The sequence below is a fragment of the Terrapene carolina genome, unplaced genomic scaffold (assembly GCF_002925995.2).
Source record: "Terrapene carolina triunguis isolate 2854851 unplaced genomic scaffold, T_m_triunguis-2.0 Scaffold706, whole genome shotgun sequence".
In the NCBI taxonomy this organism is placed as follows: domain Eukaryota; kingdom Metazoa; phylum Chordata; order Testudines; family Emydidae; genus Terrapene; species Terrapene triunguis.
In genome coordinates, this window is record NW_020665057.1 from 1811050 (window position 1) to 1829823 (window position 18774).

Here is an 18774-nt window from a genome sequence, read left to right on the forward strand (position 1 = left end):
CACTCCCCTCCCTCACCCCAACCTGCTTTGCTTTGCCAGTTCTTGGGATGTGGAGGTATGAAACACAAGTAATTTGTTCAGAACTGGTGTGTGTGTTTGTGGTAAGAGAGTTAGTGGAATAGTGGAGGGAGGAGGTTTTCTATTAAACAGCAGGAGGGAAGTCAAGTATCAGGGAGTAGCCGTGTTAAGGGACAAGTAGGAAGGACATCCTAATTCTCCCCAGGGATATCAAATTATCACAGCAAAGCTCTCAGCCCTTATGAAGATGTCACACTCCATGCCATGTGGCACTAGCCCATGAGGCGTTTACATACACAAGAGTTTCATCTTGTCCCTAATAGGGTGGGTCCCCATGACAAAGAGGGTCACATAAAGGATAAGATGGATTGGTCCTAAAGGGCTGCATGCTTGAATTTTTTTCACTAGCTATGTAGGGGCAATTTTCTCTGTCAGAATGAACCTAAAGCCCTAATCAGAACTGGAGCTGTGCTAAGCACTATACAACCCCACAGGAAGACATTGTTTCTCCAGTGAAACATAGAAGGGAAAAAAAGAAAAACAGACAAAGGGTGGGAGGAAGGACTGGCACATAGAAGCAGTGAGATCTGGGTGATGGCAGGTTTGTCTTAATTCCATTTTCTCCGTATGTTCGGTTTTTATCTTACTATATCACTGCCCTTAACTATGTCTTTACATTCACCTGTTTTATAATTTTATAAAATAATGTTATTACCTCGCCATGCCTATTCCCTTTCTACTTTGGCCTCTTTTCGCATTTTAACCCCCACTTTACTAACAGAATCTGCGTCATTCACCTTCCAGACCTTTGCTTATGTTACAGTTTAACCCCCTGCAATACTCTGCACAATTGTGTCGATCCAGTTCCGTGATTTGGGGAATTGGGGTGGCATTGCTGCCCTCCTTGAACGCCTCCTGCCCCGCCCCGCGGCGAAAGCCCGCTGTCCTCCGCGAGGCCTTCCGCGGGGCGGCGCCCGGAGCTCGCGCTCTCGGGGAGCTCACACCCGGGCCCATCCCAGCCCCACGTCGGGCCGCAGTCCGGCTGCAAACGCTTCCCGGGAGGCCCCGCTGTATGCAGGCGGGTAGCTCGCAAGCACAACCTCGCTCGTGCGCTTAACGCTCGGCGGGTCCCGACCCGCTACGTCACCGCAGGACCCTACAGCTCACGGGGCTCAGAACCAAGCCCCAGGCCCGGCGCTACCCCGAGCCCCCGACACGCTGGAACAAGACAAGCACGCGCAGCCCTGACCGCTAAGGGCAGGCGCTTCACTGGCCCAGTGCGCACGCGCAATGGCCCCCGCCGTCCGCACATGCTCAGTAGCAGAAAGCCCGCTTCCCCCCCCCCCCCCTTGGAGGAAGGGCACCGTTGTGGCATGACAAGGGAGAGGGCGGGGAGGCCGCCGAATAGCGCCCCCTCCCCCCCACGTCGCCATGCCGCTGGAAAGCTTAGCTCGCATCATCAAAGTGCAGCTGCCTGCCTACCTCAAGCGCCTGCCCTTGCCCGAGAGCATCAGCGGCTTCATCAGGCTGACAGGTACCGCGGGCTGGGCCCCCTCTGCTAGCCCCGCCAGGATCCAGCCGTCCCCTATTCCCTCCCCTCCTCCCGGCCTTCCCCTCCGCCTATTCCTTCCTCTCCCCCACTTCCCCCCCGCCCCCCACCTCATCCCTTCCCCTCCCCGCCCCCCCTCCCCCCCCTGTCCCCCCCCCTCCCGGCCTTCCCCACCTCATCCCTTCCCCTCCCAGCGCCCCATCCAATTACTGTGCCCTCACCTCTCGGCCTTCCCCTAGCCCTTTAGCCTATTCCTCCCTCCCCCACTTCCCCGGCGTCCCCCACCTCATTGGAGGGGAGGGATAGCTCAGTGGTTTGAGCATTGGCCTGCTAAATCCAGGATTGTGAGTTCAATCCTTGAGGGGACCACTTAGGGATCTGGGGCAAAAATCAGTACTTGGTCCTGCTAGTGAAGGCAGGGGGCTGGACTCCATGACCTTTCAAGGTCCCTTCCAGTTCTATGAGATAGGTATATCTCCATATAGATTTTATTTTAAATCCCTTCCCCTCCCAGTGCCCCCATCCTATTCTTGCCACTCCCCGCTGAGTCCCCAGCCTTCCCCCTGGCCCCTCCATCCCATTCACTTCCTCCCTGCTTCCTCCCCATCCCATTGCTTTCCCCTCTCACACCTCCCCTGCCTTTCCCCTAGAGCTCCCCTTTCTTGCCCCTGATAGGTGTCCGGAAGGAGGAAGTGAGGCAGCTAAGAGAGTTGCTGATCTCAGTGCTCTCTCCTGCTGGTGGGTGAAAATTTGGCTTTGTGTGACTTAGTTTCCCTTGACCTAAGGGGGTGCCTGCACTTCTGCCTTGTTTGCTTCACAGTGGCAGACAGAGAAGCAAGTCTGTGGCTAAAATAAAATAACTGCCAGCGGTAAAATATTTACTCTTGCAAAATATTACTTCCCCCAGATCTAGTGCGAGTTGTTCCTACAAGTCTTAAGAATGACTCTGTTGACTGCCAGCCCAGCGCTGCAGCCTCTTCCCTGGATCAAGTTGTGTTCTTTATGCCTCTAATATTACCTCCAGCAACAAGATTTTGCAGTCTGAAAGTGGCTAATAAATCTGATGATGCCTGTGGCAGAATAGACTCCAGCTTGCTTCTCTATAGCTACATGGGCTCTGCCTGGCTCATAGGACAGAAAGCAAGTTTTATCATGAGCCATGACTTGAAGACCTGCAGGGAGCAGTTGTTTTGAGTAAGAAGGGGGTGGATGTTGTTTTACAGGTCTTTTCCAACTGTAACCATACTTTGAAATCTTACACATCACTTTAGCAGCTCTCCCTCAATTCAGATTATAATCACAGCTCAGCCTGGACTAATTAATCACTTTATAATTGTTAAATAGAAGACTTGCACTTTTAACCTTAAAAAAAAAACAAACCACACACATTAGGTTAAAAAAATGTCAAAAACAGGCTTAACAAGTTTTTATCTGTTCTATAATTACCAGGCAAAGATTCTTAAACCAGTGTTAAACTGAACCTACTTTAGCAATATCAACTAACAGACTTTGTGCCTGATTTTCATTTACACTGAGGCCCTTTATATTTTGACTGATTCTCATTTACTTACCATGAGCCTTAGACTAAATGAATATCAGGCTGTTTTTAAGGCTCCATCTGTAGTTCATTTACAGCCAAGTTAGGGGACCTGGTTAACTTGGTTCTGTAACTAGCCTAACGCAGTTGCCAAACACAGAAAACTTTGTGTTTAAAAAAAAAAAAAAAAAAATTTTTAAAAAAAACTTTTTTTAAAAAAACCCTAAAAAAAAAAAAAAAATAAAAAATTATTTAAAATATTTCTTTAAAATATTATAGAAAGGATTTTCTGCTCCCCTGGTGACTTTTTTTTTTTTATAAGTGTCTCCTTAGCAAGGGAAATAGGGAAAATAACCATACAAAGTGCTGCCAATTGCACAAAGTGAACTAACTGAAAAAAGAGAGATTTTTTTTCCCTCCTAATTTTGTACCTACTACAATTATGTTTTCCAACAGAATTGTGATTTTTCAGGTTTGTGTCCCATTAAGATCCCAACTATGTTACAAATTAGAACTATTTGAACCGGTTTCTAGATGCAGTTGTAGTGTGGATAGGACCTCAAGTATCATATTGTTTTAGCTAGCATGGTTTGTTTGGGGACATAAAAAAAATTAAATATAAGAATCATTGCTCTGGCAGGGTAAAAGGTCCTTTAAAAGGTCCGCTTGTTGGAGGTGGTTTAATTATGCCGATGGGAGAGCTCTCGCCCGTCAGGATAGAGCGGCTACACGAGCGAACTTACTGTGGCACAGCTGCAGCGATACAGCTGTGCTGCTGTAAGCTCACTAGTGTAAACATGGCCTTAGTCTCTTCTTGCTTCAGCCATCTGAGCTCATACATTTATGTAACTGAGGAGGTATGAAGTCTACCTGTATATTCATACACACCACATCTATCTTTAAGTGCACAACTGACAGCATAAGGGGATACACTACTTTTAGTGCTCAATCCTGCAGTTTCAAACATTATAACTATTAAACACGAGCTTTTAAAAACTTAGCAAAGTACTTACTGGTCACTAAGGCCAGTTAGCATACCAACTTTGAAGTTTCAAGCTTCAGTCATGTGAGTTATTCTGAAAAAGGTAATCAAAACTTTTTTTAAGAGTGAGGTGCGGAGGGGAGCTGTTTACCCTAAACAAAATCCTTTCAGCTAATTGATTTGAAACTTGGAATAAAATAAATTATCGCCTCTGGGAGGGGCCAGTCATGTGACATTTCAGTCCCAAAGGTGAATGTTTCAGAAACTAATGAACATAGGTAGAAGAGGGGATTAGAATGGAAACTGCTTTGTGATTGCTATAGGAATTTGGTGACAATTTCTTAGCTCAAAAATTCCAGAAGTCCTGTACGTTTACTGGCTCTGGTACTTACTGATTTAATGAACACTTGAACAATCAAGCATAGTGAAAGTATGGATGCAGATACAAAATGCAGTCAGAAATACATGGCTAACATTCCAAATCTGGACACAAGATTCATTTCTGCAGTATTTAATAGGCTTGTGTCCATTGTCACACTTAAATGTCTTTTCTCTAAGATGTAATGTATGCATCATGTTGATAGCACTAAATTGAGAAAAACAGCCAAGAATGCTATGGTTGCAAGATTGAAGTATTTCAGTGTTATGGCACACAGCAAACTTAATGAGTCTTTTTCAAGAGCATCCTCCTTGAAATAATATTCTCTTGGCTCACAGCCCCTTTTTTTTCTTAGCAGCAGCAGCTTGACATAACAGCACATGATTGACAGTATGACATTGCTAGACTAGATGCGATAAATCGATCCCCGCTGGATTGATGGCTGCCCGCCAATCCAGCCGGTAGTGAAGACATACCCTTGGTTTCCTGACATGCTTTTAAAGTCTTTGGCTCTGATCTGTGCTGACAAATCCTTTTAACCTTGTAGAGTTACATTCACTTCAGTGGCACTGCACATGGGCAAAAGGATCTGCCCGCCCAGATCAAATGGCAAGAACCTTAAGTTATTCAAACAGCAGCTGTAATGTGGGCATAGATTCATAGATTCTAGGACTGGAAGGGACCTCGAGAGGTCATCGAGTCCAGTCCCCTGCCCGCATGGCAGGACCAAATACGGTCTAGACCATCCGTGATAGACATTTATCTAACCTACTCTTAAATATCTCCAGAGACGGAGATTCCACAACCTCCCTAGGCAATTTATTCCAGTGTTTAACCACCCTGACAGTTAGGAACTTTTTCCTAATGTCCAACCTAGACCTCCCTTGCTGCAGTTTAAACCCATTGCTTCTTGTTCTATCCTTAGAGGCTAAGGTGAACAAGTTTTCTCCCTCCTCCTTATGACACCCTTTTAAATACCTGAAAACTGCTATCATGTCCCCTCTCAGTCTTCTCTTTTCCAAACTAAACAAACCCAATTCTTTCAGCCTTCCTTCATAGATCATGTTCTCAAGACCTTTAATCATTCTTGTTGCTCTTCTCTGGACCCTTTCCAATTTCTCCACATCTTTTTTGAAATGCGGTGCCCAGAACTGGACACAATACTCCAGCTGAGGCCTAACCAGAGCAGAGTAGAGCGGAAGAATGACTTCTCGTGTCTTGCTCACAACACACCTGTTAATACATCCCAGAATCATGTTTGCTTTTTTTGCAACAGCATCACACTGTTGACTCCTATTTAGCTTGTGGTCCACTATAACCCCTAGATCCCTTTCTGCCGTACTCCTTCCTAAACAGTCTCTTCCCATTCTGTATGTGTGAAACTGATTTTTTCTTCCTAAGTGGAGCACTTTGCATTTGTCTTTGTTAAACTTCATCCTGTTTAACTCAGACCATTCCTCCAATTTGTCCAGATCATTTTGAATTATGACCCTGTCCTCCAAAGCAGTTGCAATCCCTCCCAGTTTGGTATCATCCGCAAACTTAATAAGCGTACTTTCTATGCCAATATCTAAGTCGTTGATGAAGATATTGAACAGAGCCGGTCCCAAAACAGACCCCTGCGGTACCCCACTCGTTATGCCTTTCCAGCAGGATTGGGAACCATTAATAACAACTCTCTGAGTACGGTTATCCAGCCAGTTATGCACCCACCTTATAGTAGCCCCATCTAAATTGTATTTGCCTAGTTTATAGATAAGAATATCATGCGAGACCGTATCAAATGCCTTACTAAAGTCTAGGTATACCACATCCACCACTTCTCCCTTATCCACAAGGCTCGTTATCCTATCAAAGAAAGCTATCAGATTGGTTTGACACGATTTGACACGGCATGTTGAATAATAAGTTTTGAAGTACTAAATTTATACAGCAACGCACTCTACTACATTGCTTTATGGAATCATTTAATGATGGAACATGTTTGCCTGCTTCTTCCAAAAAGTCGCTCAACAAGAATACAGCCAAATCAGGGGTTATATGGTGCCAAAACTGCTCTTGAACTGAGTAATCGGCAGGAATTTTCACTTAATTTTTAGCAGACGCTGCTCTTTGACTAGAGCTCATTTAAAAAGACACCTTCAAAGTGTTTCCCTAACTCTTGAAAAAATAACCCCTTGAAGTGTGAAACAAGGTTACTTCTTGAAATATTTCTTCTTTTGTTGAATTTTTCCTCCCGAAGGGCTGCAGTTGGAGAGTAAGGACTTGTCTGCACTAGGAAGTTGTACCACTTTACAATCCAACAGCAAACCAGAATAGTTAAATTCTACAATCCAGGAAACTCTATGTTCTGGACGGTGCCTGCTCTAAGCACTGTGGCAGCTGTAATTCAATAAGTTACTGATTAAGAACTAAAAGATTACAGTATACTAATACAACCATATTTTGTACAAAGCAGATTAAATGTACAAGCATTTTCTAGGACATTTGCTACTCTTTGTATTGTATTACAGCCCCTGTTTGTTGTTCTCCTGTCCCTAACCTGCCTACTTTTCTGTCTGTCCTTAGGTCGTGAGCACCTAGGAGAAGGGTTTGTCCCATTTTGAATGTCTGGGAAGCGGCTAGCACTGGTAGCTAGTAGGCACTAGTGATTAGTTGTTAGCATTGTAGGTACTACAATAATAAAATCATCACAACATTTATATAATTGTTGTAGGTGTGTTTACCATTTTACAAAACATGTGTAGACAAGATCACTGCCTTGAATATTATGCAGTGTAACTCAAAGTATTCACACAGTAACAGCTCAAATTCAAGACAAGGAAGGAGATATTATAGAACGTATCAAATGAATTATGGTCAATGAAAGATGACTATACAGCACAGAAGTGTACAGTTAAAATTTTATTTATTACTAATATTTACTACTATAAATGAAAGAGAATGAATGTTCTTTGGCAGCCTCAAATGAAAATTTACAAACTTTGATTTAGTTTGTTTCCTGGCTGTGAAAGAAGGGAAGTAATTTAAAAATATTATTTGTACTGAGTGAGCATCTACTTGGCCATCAATCAAGGATCAGGGACCTGTGCTATGCACCATACTCACTAAGCACACATTTGTTTGAGTGTCGATCTTGTAGTCTCAAGCAAAAGCAAGCCTGACCCCAGAATCAGGGTTGGCCCTAAAATAATATTTGGCCATTAGAACTTTTCTTCTTTGTCTACACTACCCACCTGAATCGGCGGGTAGAAATCGACCTCTCGGGGATTGAATTATCGAGTCTCGTCGGGACGCGACAATCGATCCCCGAATCGACGCTCTTACTCCACCAGCGGAGGTGGGAGTAAGCGCCATCGACGGGAAGCCGTGGAGGTCGATTTTGCCACTGTCCTTACAGCGGGGTAAGTCGGCTGCGATACGTCGAATTCAGCTATGCTGTTCGCGTAGCTGAATTTGCGTATCTTAAATCGACCCCCCCCCCGTAGTGAAGATGTAGCCTAAGTAAAAGCTCTTACCTTATCAATCACAGAGAAAGAGGGGGAAAACACAAGGTGGAGAGCAGCATCTTACATACTGGTTGATAAAAATCCTGGGCCCCCTCTACGCTAGAAACTGAACCATTTTTTGAGATCTGATGTCAGTCAGGGCCTCTCTTTGACGGCTTATGTTGACAGGACAAACTATACTCAATACAATATACAGAACCACAATTCACCGAAAATACAAGCATCAAGGGTTAGCAGGGAGGGAGGGAACAATGTTTGGAATTGGGTTTCAGACACTATCTTCTAGTGTTGTCACACCCTTAATGTTCAAGTCTCTACCTCTTACTTTCTTGCCATGGCTGCCTCTTCCCCCCCATTCCCGTGTGTTTGTTCACATCAGTCATGCTGAAATGTACAGTACTGTCTCATGATGATCATGCTTTTTATGCTGGCAGTATAAATATATACAATATATAGACAACCTTTATCTGTACATCAAAATGACATGTTCATGAGTGAGGTAAGATAAGCATCAAATTCCCTGTAGGAATTACATGCTGATTATATTTTAATTTTTCAGTGGAGGGCCACAGGCACAATGTTGGTAACCTAAGCAGAATCCCATACAGGAAGAGGCCACTTTTATGAAGCCTCTCTTACAAATGTTTGAGCCACGTCTGTTCAGAATATATGCTCCTGTAGTTGCTGTGAAAGAGTGTGTGGGGTGAAGGGGAGGGAATAGAGAAGGCAGGGGCACATTGAGAAGTAGCCTCCACAGACCACTTGAGTGAATCTCTGACCTTGTCATCTTACATAGTAGTGTGACAAGCTGCATGTGGATCTAATAGGGGATTTGGGGTTTCTTAATTTATTAAACTGTGATCCAACACTGACAGGACTATCTGTTCTTCCTGCTCCACCTAACTTGCTGAGTTATCTAGTGGGAATCTGAAATTAGAGGTTTTTTGTGTTTAGAGTGCGTGGAAGTGAGAACTCATTGACTGAATCTGTAAAAACAGGAAGCAGTACAATCATCTGTTAGAAAAAGCCCCCTGCTAGTTAACTTTGAGGAGAATGTAATTCAGGAAGTAACTTCTGAATTTGCATAGAGCCTGGAGTCACTGAAAATCCGAATGCAATAGCTCGTTGCATGCTGAATGGTGGATAGTTCATACACATTTAGTGTTTTAACTTACTGATGAGCTGCTCTGTAGCCAGTTGGAATAGAAAGTGGTGTAATAATTACAGTAGTAAGTAAGCACCTACTAGTGCATACATAATTTATTTTTGAAACTGATATTAGAAAGTATCAGAGGGGTAGCCATGTTAGTCTGGATCTGTAAAAAGCGACAGAGTCCTGTGGCACCTTATAGACTAACAGATGTATTGGAGCATAAGCTTTCGTGGGTGAATACCCACTTCATCAGACGTATTCACCCACGAAAGCTTATGCTCCAATACTTCTGTTAGTCTATAAGGTGCCACAGGACTCTTTGTCGCTGATATTAGAAAGTAATTAAAAAATGCAACAAAGCTACTCTACTGCTCAGTTTTTCTATGAACACCAGTTTTGTATTAAAGAACCACTCTGGCTGACACACTCCTTCCACCTGATATTTTTTCTTTTCCAAATGAGAGGGAGAGGACAGAATATCAGCTGCAGGAAGCTTCAATGTACGCTGTGGCCATTCACTTTAGTTAGGCTGTCACTGTCAGGGTTCCCTTTCCGTTCACATCTAATAAAGGTCTTGTTACTGTCAGGGAACTTAAAGTGTGAGTATGAAAAAAATGAGTGGACATCTACTTCCCAGAAACTGGCAAGGGGAAAAATAGGGAGAGGGGCAACACCCTGGTAAGAGGCCTATGCCCCAGCTTCTTGGGCGAGAGTTACTCCCAGACACTCTCCAGGGACTCCACTTTTTGGATTGGTCATTGGTTAGCAGACGTGTAAGTTTGAAGACTCACCCCTTTCTGATTGTAGAGGGAGAAGGAAAGTCTGGTCTCTTTTTCCTTCCCTTCTCTTGTGTTCTTTGGAGGTACCGAGATTTGTCTTTGTTACTCTACCTCTTTCCCACCCTCTATTTTTGGGTGCCCTCAGAAATAGCTCCAGTGATTCGCTCTGATGCTCAGCATTCCCAAGCAATAGCACTGTGAAATTGGCTTGATTCTTATGTTTGTGTTGTCCACAGAATTCCGCATAGCATCAGTGAGCAGAATCTTGTTAATTTTGTTGGATCTGCTTCAGAAAGCTAGGTGTAGCAACAGAGGCAGGGGAGCTGTTTGTAAGCTCAGAAAGACATTATTGCATGAGCTCAAATTTGAAATGTCAATTTTTCAAGCCATATTAAAGGGTATCCCCGTGGAAGTTCTGTGGCAATATTTTGTATCATGAGTCAACTTTGTTTTGATTCTCTGGAAAGCCTCCAGGTCCCATATAAATATACTGCAGAAGTCATTGGCTAGTGAAGCTAAAAACCCTGTGCATTTTGCTACCACAGTACAAATAATAAATAACAGCTTCCTATTCTGGTTGTTACTTGTCTTCTCTCTGTGTTTCCTCTCTGTGGGTTTGTACCCAAGTGGGCTGAGACTTTGTTCCTCAGTCATGCCTACCAGATCAGCTATTATGTCTTTGAGCTTGGCTTGAGGTTCTCCGTGCTATGTTAAGATGCCAATCACTATTCAAAAATCTATTTAATGCCATTTGAGTCTAATGGTATTTTTAGATGAGGCCCTTCTTCTCCCTGTGTGTTTAGTCTTATTAAGTGTGCTACATGTTTTGTAAGTGCCCTACTTTGGTCTGTAGTGCTCCCAAGTGTGCATCTTATCTGTCTTGGAGCTCTGAGAAGATCTTACAGATTTGGGGAGGCCAGGTAACTCACCTTCTCTGCTAGTGGGTCTACTGAATGTGATTTGAAAAATTATTTCAGGGGAGAGAATCTTTTCTTATGTTAATTGCATTCTCACTAAATGTACCTTCACAAGTTAAAAAATGTATTAAAATCCTTTAAGTGGTGGTTTGATTTCCGAATCTTCATGTGCTGGAACAAAAGCTTTCCATACAGCATTTTGTCGTATGCGTAACACCTGCTGTGTCAGCACACAACATGGTTAAGGCATAATTCCTATCTGCAAAACCTGACCACAGGATCACTTACTTCCTAAGAGAGTTCCTGAGACCTTATTTTCAGGATGCATTGTTTCTGCTATTGGCGATTGAAAGAATAGGGGAGGTTATGCCAGATTATCCTGGAACAGTGGTAGAGTCCACAAGGTACCACTACTTACTTTAATCTAGGGTGACCAGATAGCAAGTGTGAAAAATCGGGACGGGGGTAATAGGTGCCTATATAAGAAAAAGCCCCGAAAAATCGGGACTGTCCATATAAAATTGGGACATCTGATCACCCTACTTTAATCAGATACACTTGAGAGGTTTGCTTCTCCAGCTAGGTCATTGGTTCTTGCCATACATACTCTGAGCCCAGTCCTCTGAGGTTCTGGGCACCCAACTCCCACTGGGTCAGTCAGAATTGGATGCTCTACACCTTGCAGGATTAGACCTTCTGATGCAATTCAGCTCTGGACAAGCTGATTGGAAAGAGACTTCTCTACTGAAATATTAATGCAAATTTGGATTTTAAACAAAGATTCACTCAGTTCTTCTGCCGATTTCCCTGCAAAATGAGGGTACTCAAGACTTCACATAGCTGTCGCTGATGCTAATGACAAGAACAGACAAACTGTCAGCAACTGGTGTCTAGCACGTATAATACTCTACAACATTTACAGATATTACCGTGAATACTTCAGAATTTAGTACTGTGGAGAACTCAAAAGTTTTTTTGAGTGTGGGACAATGGGAAAAGTCAGAAGTAACAGAAATTTCTATGTAGTATTGCAGGGGCTGATGTTAGCAAATTCTGAGAAAGCAAACTAAGAGTAACTCTTGCAGTTGGAGTTGCAGAAAGACTGTGCTTCCAGTCAAAATTCTATACTGAAGTTGGGTACTTCTTCCTTTGGCAGTTTATATGCCTCTTTCACACAAGCCATGGTGCTTTAAATGCTCATTGTCATTCTCCCAGGTAACGTATGTTAAGGAGGGCTTTTACTTCAAAGGCTAAGGAATGAATAAAGAGTGACTAAATATCACCATGCAGCACTTTCATTATGTTACATACTTTCCCAAACAGAATTCATTTCAAAAGAGGCATGGCATTCGGAGTTGTGAAAGTACATATGTGTGTTCTTTTCTTTTCTTTTAATAATCTGTTTACCACAAATGCAGCCCTGTTGTACAGAATAAAAAAACCTACTGCATCTTTTTGGGTTACTTGAAGCTTTTAGGACAAAAAATACTTCTCATCTTCGGTTTGCTATATTACATTTCCCTTCTTTTAATCTTGAAACACAAACTGTAGAACACATCTAGCTATATTTTGGCCCTAAGCCCATTTAAAGAGGAACTTGGTTTGAATGCAAACAGCAAGATAATTGGGTACTGTCTTCTTTTACAAGGAGCTTATGTAATAGTTTGGGCTCCATGACCAGCCTATTCAAAAATTCTCTTTATTTAAAAAAATATTTTAAGCGTACTTCCCTCTTTGAGGATTAAAGTGTAAATCCAAATAATAACCAAGAATTAATATTCTGCTTCCGCGTAGCTCATTTCATCAGAGTCTGAGGGGAAGCACCTTAGCAGGTTCTATTGAAGTCAATGGAGCAATGACAATTTACACCACTTGAGGCTCTGCTCCTGTATATGTCTTCTAAAGGTTTATATATACCCCCATTTTACTGGTATATGTGGATGCTTTAGAATGATGCAAGAGGGTAAGTGGGTCTTGAGAGCATACTTAGCGCAAATAGAATATTGAGGAAATTCAGGAGGAAACTTAAAACAAGTTCTTCAGTGTATGCTCAAGTGGCAATTTTCTGTGGCTTATATATGTTTACTTGGCCAAATCCAGATGGGTTTTCGTGGGGACAGCAAAAGAGACCTGTCTGGTTTCAAGAGCCTCTGTCTGCCAGATGGTAATATCCTGCTCCAAAGTCTTGAGGCACTAGAGCTCTTAAAAAAAATAAAAATAAACAAACATTGGCAAAATGACTTTTTTCCCACTAACTTCCGTCTTAGAAATGGTTGTACCATTTCCACTGAATTTTTTTTTCTTTTAAGATTTCAACCTGAAGACAACACCAGCCATGGAAAAACTTCAGACCCAATGGTTAAAATTTGCTGAAGTTATAAGTAATTGAAAACACAGGATGATAGGAAATCTTAGGCAACCTTAACCTATACATGCACATGTATGTAGAAGAAGTTTAAGCCTGATGCAGTGTAGAAGAGGAATCAATGGAGAGATCCAAAATAGGATTCACACTCAAAGAAGAACCCTTAAGAATGCTCACTCAAATTAGCCTCTGGCCATTTTCTATCAAACACAACACATATTGTTAGCAGTTCCTCTTATATTTGTTAGAAAATGATCCAAAGCTAATTTGAGTGAGCAGGTATAGCATTAGGGAGCCTTTGTTTAGTGTGAATCATGGTTTGGATCTCTCCACTGATTTCCCCTTCCTCTACTGCATCAATCTTAAACTATGAGTGAGAATCTGGCCCCATTGAGATCAATGGGAGTTTTGCTCTGGACTTCTCTGGAGCCAGGAGTTTACCCTTTGTTCTGTCTCCAGAAACCTATGTTCTCCTCCTCTATTTTCCAGTCTGTCTTCACTAGTCCACTCCATCTGTTAGCCTCCATGCCCTACTCATTCTAAATCAAATAGGAAGAGCTGCTTCTGTGCCATTTGAGTGTAACTGATGCTGAAATCAGTTCACAACCCTAGTGCTCTATATAAGTCTAGTGTGTTTTTTAGTTTCAGAATGGCTGCGGTTATTGCCGTTCCTGGGTGTCCTGGCACTACTTGGATACCTGGCTCTTCGTCCGTTCCTCCCCAAGAAGAAACAGCAGAAGGATAGCTTGATTAACCTCAAGATCCAGAAGGAAAATCCCAAAGTAGTAAATGAAATAAACATTGAAGATCTGTGCCTCACTAAAGCAGCTTACTGCAGGTGTTGGCGTTCTAAGACGGTAAGGTGCTTTATAGCAACGCCATAGGGCTATGGAATTAACTTATTATTGTCAGTTCTGGTTTCTGTGAATTGGAGCACATTACTCCCACCCTGAGGCTGGACAGGTTCATGGGTTCTCTAAGAGTTGTGCAGTTCTTTTTCTCCACTCTAAACCTATGCAGGAGAGCTTAGAAACCTACAAGCCACATGATGGTCTGTACTGTGCACAATCCTGGACCTATGAAACTTTCCCAATGAAATGTTTTGTTAAAACAGATCCTTTTATACAAAACGTTTAGCTGAAACAGCGTTTTCCAATGGGGGGGCAGGGGAAAAGGTTTCATCAAAACTTGACCAGCTCTGGAATGAACCTTAAAATACATTGGGTGCCTCTGGATTTAGCTGCTCCTCCATTGGGCTATTTTGTCATGGAGAAAGCTTTATTTTTTTTTTTAAATACACTTTGTAGCTAGGAGCAGATGTTCTTAATGCTTTATGCTTCTGTATGGAGTTTAATTCCTCAGCAGCAGCAGTCTTCTGACTGACCAGTGCCATATAGGGAAGATAGGGATTGCTAGGATGTTAGAAAAGAACAATAGCAGCAAACTTAAAAAAAAAAATTCTTTGTAAAATGCTCTTAAACTCCACCCTGATGCAACATGCTGTCTTTGGCACATCTAAATGGGTATGTATACAGTAACTCCTCATTTAACGTTGTCCCACTTAACGTTGTTTCAATGTTACATCCCTGCTCAATTAGGGAACATGCTCGTTTAAAGTTGTGCAATGCTCCCTTATAACGTCGTTTGGCTGCCTACTTGTAAGATTCTGTGGAAGAGCAGCGACTTTACAAGGGAGCATTGCACAAGTTCCACTTCTCTGCCTCCTCCGCTTCCCCCACCGCCAAATGTTTGGCGGCGCTTAGGACTTTCTGGGAGGAGCGGAGACGCAGGGCTTCCCCGCTCCTGCCCCTCCCTCCCAGAAAGTCCTAAGCGCAAAGTGCTGGGAGGGAGGGGGAGGAGCAGGGAAGCCCCGCGTCTCCACTCCTTCCCCTCCCTCCCGGAAAATCCTAAGGCTGTTTGGCGGCGCTTAGGACTTTGTGGGAGGAGGGATGTGGTGTGCTCCAGAGAGGAGGTGGAGTGAGGGTGGGAAGAGGGGGGGCCTGGAGTGGAGCGGGGACAGGAAGAGGGGGGCCTGGAGCATTCCCGGCAAAATCCGAGCCTGTTCTCTAGGGAAGCTGCCGCTGCAAAGGTGCTTTCTAGCGTCTTTGCCTGCAGCGGGCTGTGTCTGTGTGGGATAAGCCAGGGGCACTTCCCAACCACAGTACAGTACTGTACAGTATCCAGTATAATGCCTTTTGTCTGCCCCCAAAAAATTTCCTTGGAACCTAACCCCCCGCATTTACATTAAATCTTATGGGACAATTGGATTCGTTTAACATTGTTTCACTTAAAGTTGCATTTTTCAGGAACATAACTACAACGTTAAGTGAGGAGTTCCTGTACTGTGCAGAAAAAGGGTATCTAGTCTAAAGCTGCCCAGACTTTAATACTGAGAGCTACTTTGTTAACTGGCTGGAAGTGAAAGGACTTTTAACTTGTCTATTAAATATACAACACAATCATAATCTTGTATCCCTATCTCCTCTGAGAAATTAAGATTAATTACTACTTATTTGTCAGAATCAAATCTGCAGCTGGGTCACATTGTCCCTTATCCTTTAGCTTCATGGAAGGAGTGGCAACAGCTCTCATTTAGGGGATGATGTGTTGCATTTGGTTCTTAAGCAGTGGTTCCCAAACTTTAACAACCTGTGAACCCCTTTCACTAAAATGTCAAGTCTCGTGAACCCTCTCCTAAAAATGAATATTTCCAGGGATTTTCTCCTTTACCTTAGTATAAATTATAAAAGCACTGATCTTAGAAATATAAAATTTGTTTTTTATTACATGCTTATTACACATTATTAATTTATTTATCATTACAGTATTTTTATTACATTATGAAAAGAGCAACACTCTTCCAAGATCTCACTTTCGTAGCTTAGGAGTTCCTCCTACATAAGCATTCAGGTCTTGAGCAGTCCAGGCAAACACACATTACAACAAAGCTTAAACTTGTTCTTCATAATAATTTTTAAAACAAATACTAGGTGCCTATTTAATTTTAAAAACAGCAAAAAAATATCCACTTCCCTTTCCATTTCTTATAAGGAGTCTTGAAACCTCCTCAGTGTGATAGATATGCTTGCTTTGATCTGCTTAGCTCTTGGAAGTCCAGGGGCTCCGGGCTCCTGCCCGGGGTTCCTAGGGACAGCTCTGTCTTCCTTTAGGGAATTTTTTCCCCAAGAACCCCCTGTAACATTTCACGAACCCCAGTTTGGGAACCACTGTTCTTAAGTTACACTCTGAGCATTTCTGACCTATAGGCTTTTTTGTTGTCATTTGAGTTGGAGTCTTGATCTCATTCCAACAATATGGATTATCCTCTACACAAACGACCACCACTTGTTTTAGTTGCTTGCAGAGCTTTTACTAACCACAAAAGCTGTACAGTAAATACACTAATCATTCTTGTCTTTTCCAGTTCCCTGTCTGTGATGGCTCTCACAACAAACACAATGAATTGACAGGCGATAATGTGGGTCCACTAATACTCAAGAAGAAAGAAGTATAGAGAATCTCTAATCCATTAAATCACGACTGATGTGAAGTCATTTATACACTTGTAATTGCAGGACACAATGTTTTATGTACGTTGTGGCATTTTTAGTCTAATGGTTGCTGTAGATTTCCTTTTGGTTTAACCTATAGTTACAGGCAAGTGCTAGACCTAGGTCTGTGATTTGATACTTTGTATGTTCTGAAGAATCATGTCTTGTGTAAAACTGTAAAGTAAACATCTTTGTAAATAGGCCTTTTTATCTGAACACAATGACCACTCCCAATCTTACAATTAAATCTTTTCAGTATGAACGTGATGTAATAAAAACCATACTACTCGTAAAGGGCCAGATGTATATCTTTCCATTGCTTTTATTATAGGCGGTGATGCTTTTAAGGAAGAATGAAGACTGCTTTTCGGGGGGGAGGGGGGTGGAATCCTGTTTTTGTCCTACTTAGTGGGCCAGATCTTCAGCTGGTATAACACAGCTCCATGGACTTCAATTGAGCTATTTTAGTTTACACTAGCTGAGGATTTGGCCTAATGTGTGTAATTGACTAACTCTTCTTTTTGCCATACCAATCCTTCCACCCTGACCTGCTACACAAAATATATTGTAAGATGTAGCCATGTCAGAGGAACAAAAAATTGTTCCAAAGAGTATGGAAAAAGAAAACTAATAGCCAACATTATAGAAACAGGTCGTCTGTATTCTGATGGCCGGAGGGAGTGCAGATGCCCACATCAGTTGATTTGTGCAGTAATCCTAGACTGTCTTCAAATTAAGTCACAGTTGAGGTTAGCCAGCGATACTTACAGTACACCCTTATTTCAGGACTCCAAACTTAGCAGTTTGCCCCTTGCAGATAATTCTTACCCGCATGATGCACTTTTACCCAATATGAAAGTCCCAGGGACGGAGCAGGATCCACTGTTTAAATCACAGAACTGGATTCAAGGTGTGATCTTTATTCCTGTCTTTACTACTACATCACCCAGGATAAGTCACAACCTCCCTGTGTCACCGTTTCATCTATCAGTCTTCAATAAATAATTCTTACCTAGCCCACAATGCTTATCAAAAGCTTTGATCCTTCAATGAAATGCACTACAGGTCAGTTGTTCAAAGCCTAAAGAAAAACTTAACAGATGACAGTGCCACAATCTGCATTCTGTAGAGTTAGACATTAAGGCCCCCTTCATACTAGTGATTTTTTTCACCATTGACACCAATTTACCTGAACCAGTGCTAGTAAACTTGGAAGCCCAAGTGCAGGCAGCCTGATGACTGCCAACACCATCCTCAACCTCATGTCAGAGAAATACTGCATTCAGACAGCAGCTTATCTACACTACAGCTTCTCTAATGGTGGGGAAAAAAATTTCTAATGTAAACTTAGGCCCTGTCTATAACAGGTGTTGCAGTTCTAGATTTAGTGTGAGGTGCTAAAAGGGCCTGGCTGTAGTAGACCATATGGCATTTTATAGGACAGTGTTTATAAAATGTTGGGACACTATGGTTTTAACATACTTGGTCTACCAAACCATATAATGGAACTGGAGTACATACCCACTGTAAGGTTTTAATACTGTTACATAACATAGTTTGGACTTGTCCTGATAAAGGCAAGGCCAAATTGTGTCACAGAGTACTGTGCAGTTAGAACATGGTGATATTTCTAGTGTAGAGGAACCTTAAGATTACTATGTATATTGCCTGTCTACTTTAGTTAAAAGAATTACTATTGAGTCAATAGTGGAGAATTATTATATAAAAGTAATAAAATAATTTGAACTGAAATCTTTAAATCAAATCAAGATTGGGCTTGAACTAGACTATAGCTTTTAGAGAGACATCTAAGTTATTGGGCTTGATGGAAGAATTACTGGGTGAAATTCATGGCCTGTATTGTTTAAATGGTGTTTTCCACCCTTAAAATCCACAAGCTATCAAAAGAGGCTGGTTACATTATACAAGTCCATTTGCACTTCCAGCTTTTATCTAGTAACTCAAAACTTTTGCATCCAAGTAATTTGATTTACTCATTTGTGAGAAGTACACCGTATGCATCAGTCCACTCTTT

The 18774-nt window shown here is 42.3% G+C and overlaps 1 protein-coding gene across 1 annotated transcript; it reads left to right on the top strand.

Moving 5' to 3' along the window:
* Positions 1-1378: 1378 nt before the first annotated feature.
* On the top strand, positions 1379-17041 carry CISD2 (CDGSH iron sulfur domain 2). The gene is made up of 3 exons (XM_026659878.2): positions 1379-1552; positions 13831-14045; positions 16613-17041. Exons 1-3 carry the CDS (start codon positions 1450-1452, stop codon positions 16700-16702), a joined length of 408 nt encoding a protein of 135 aa, XP_026515663.1. The 5' UTR covers positions 1379-1449; the 3' UTR covers positions 16703-17041.
* Positions 17042-18774: the final 1733 nt, after the last annotated feature.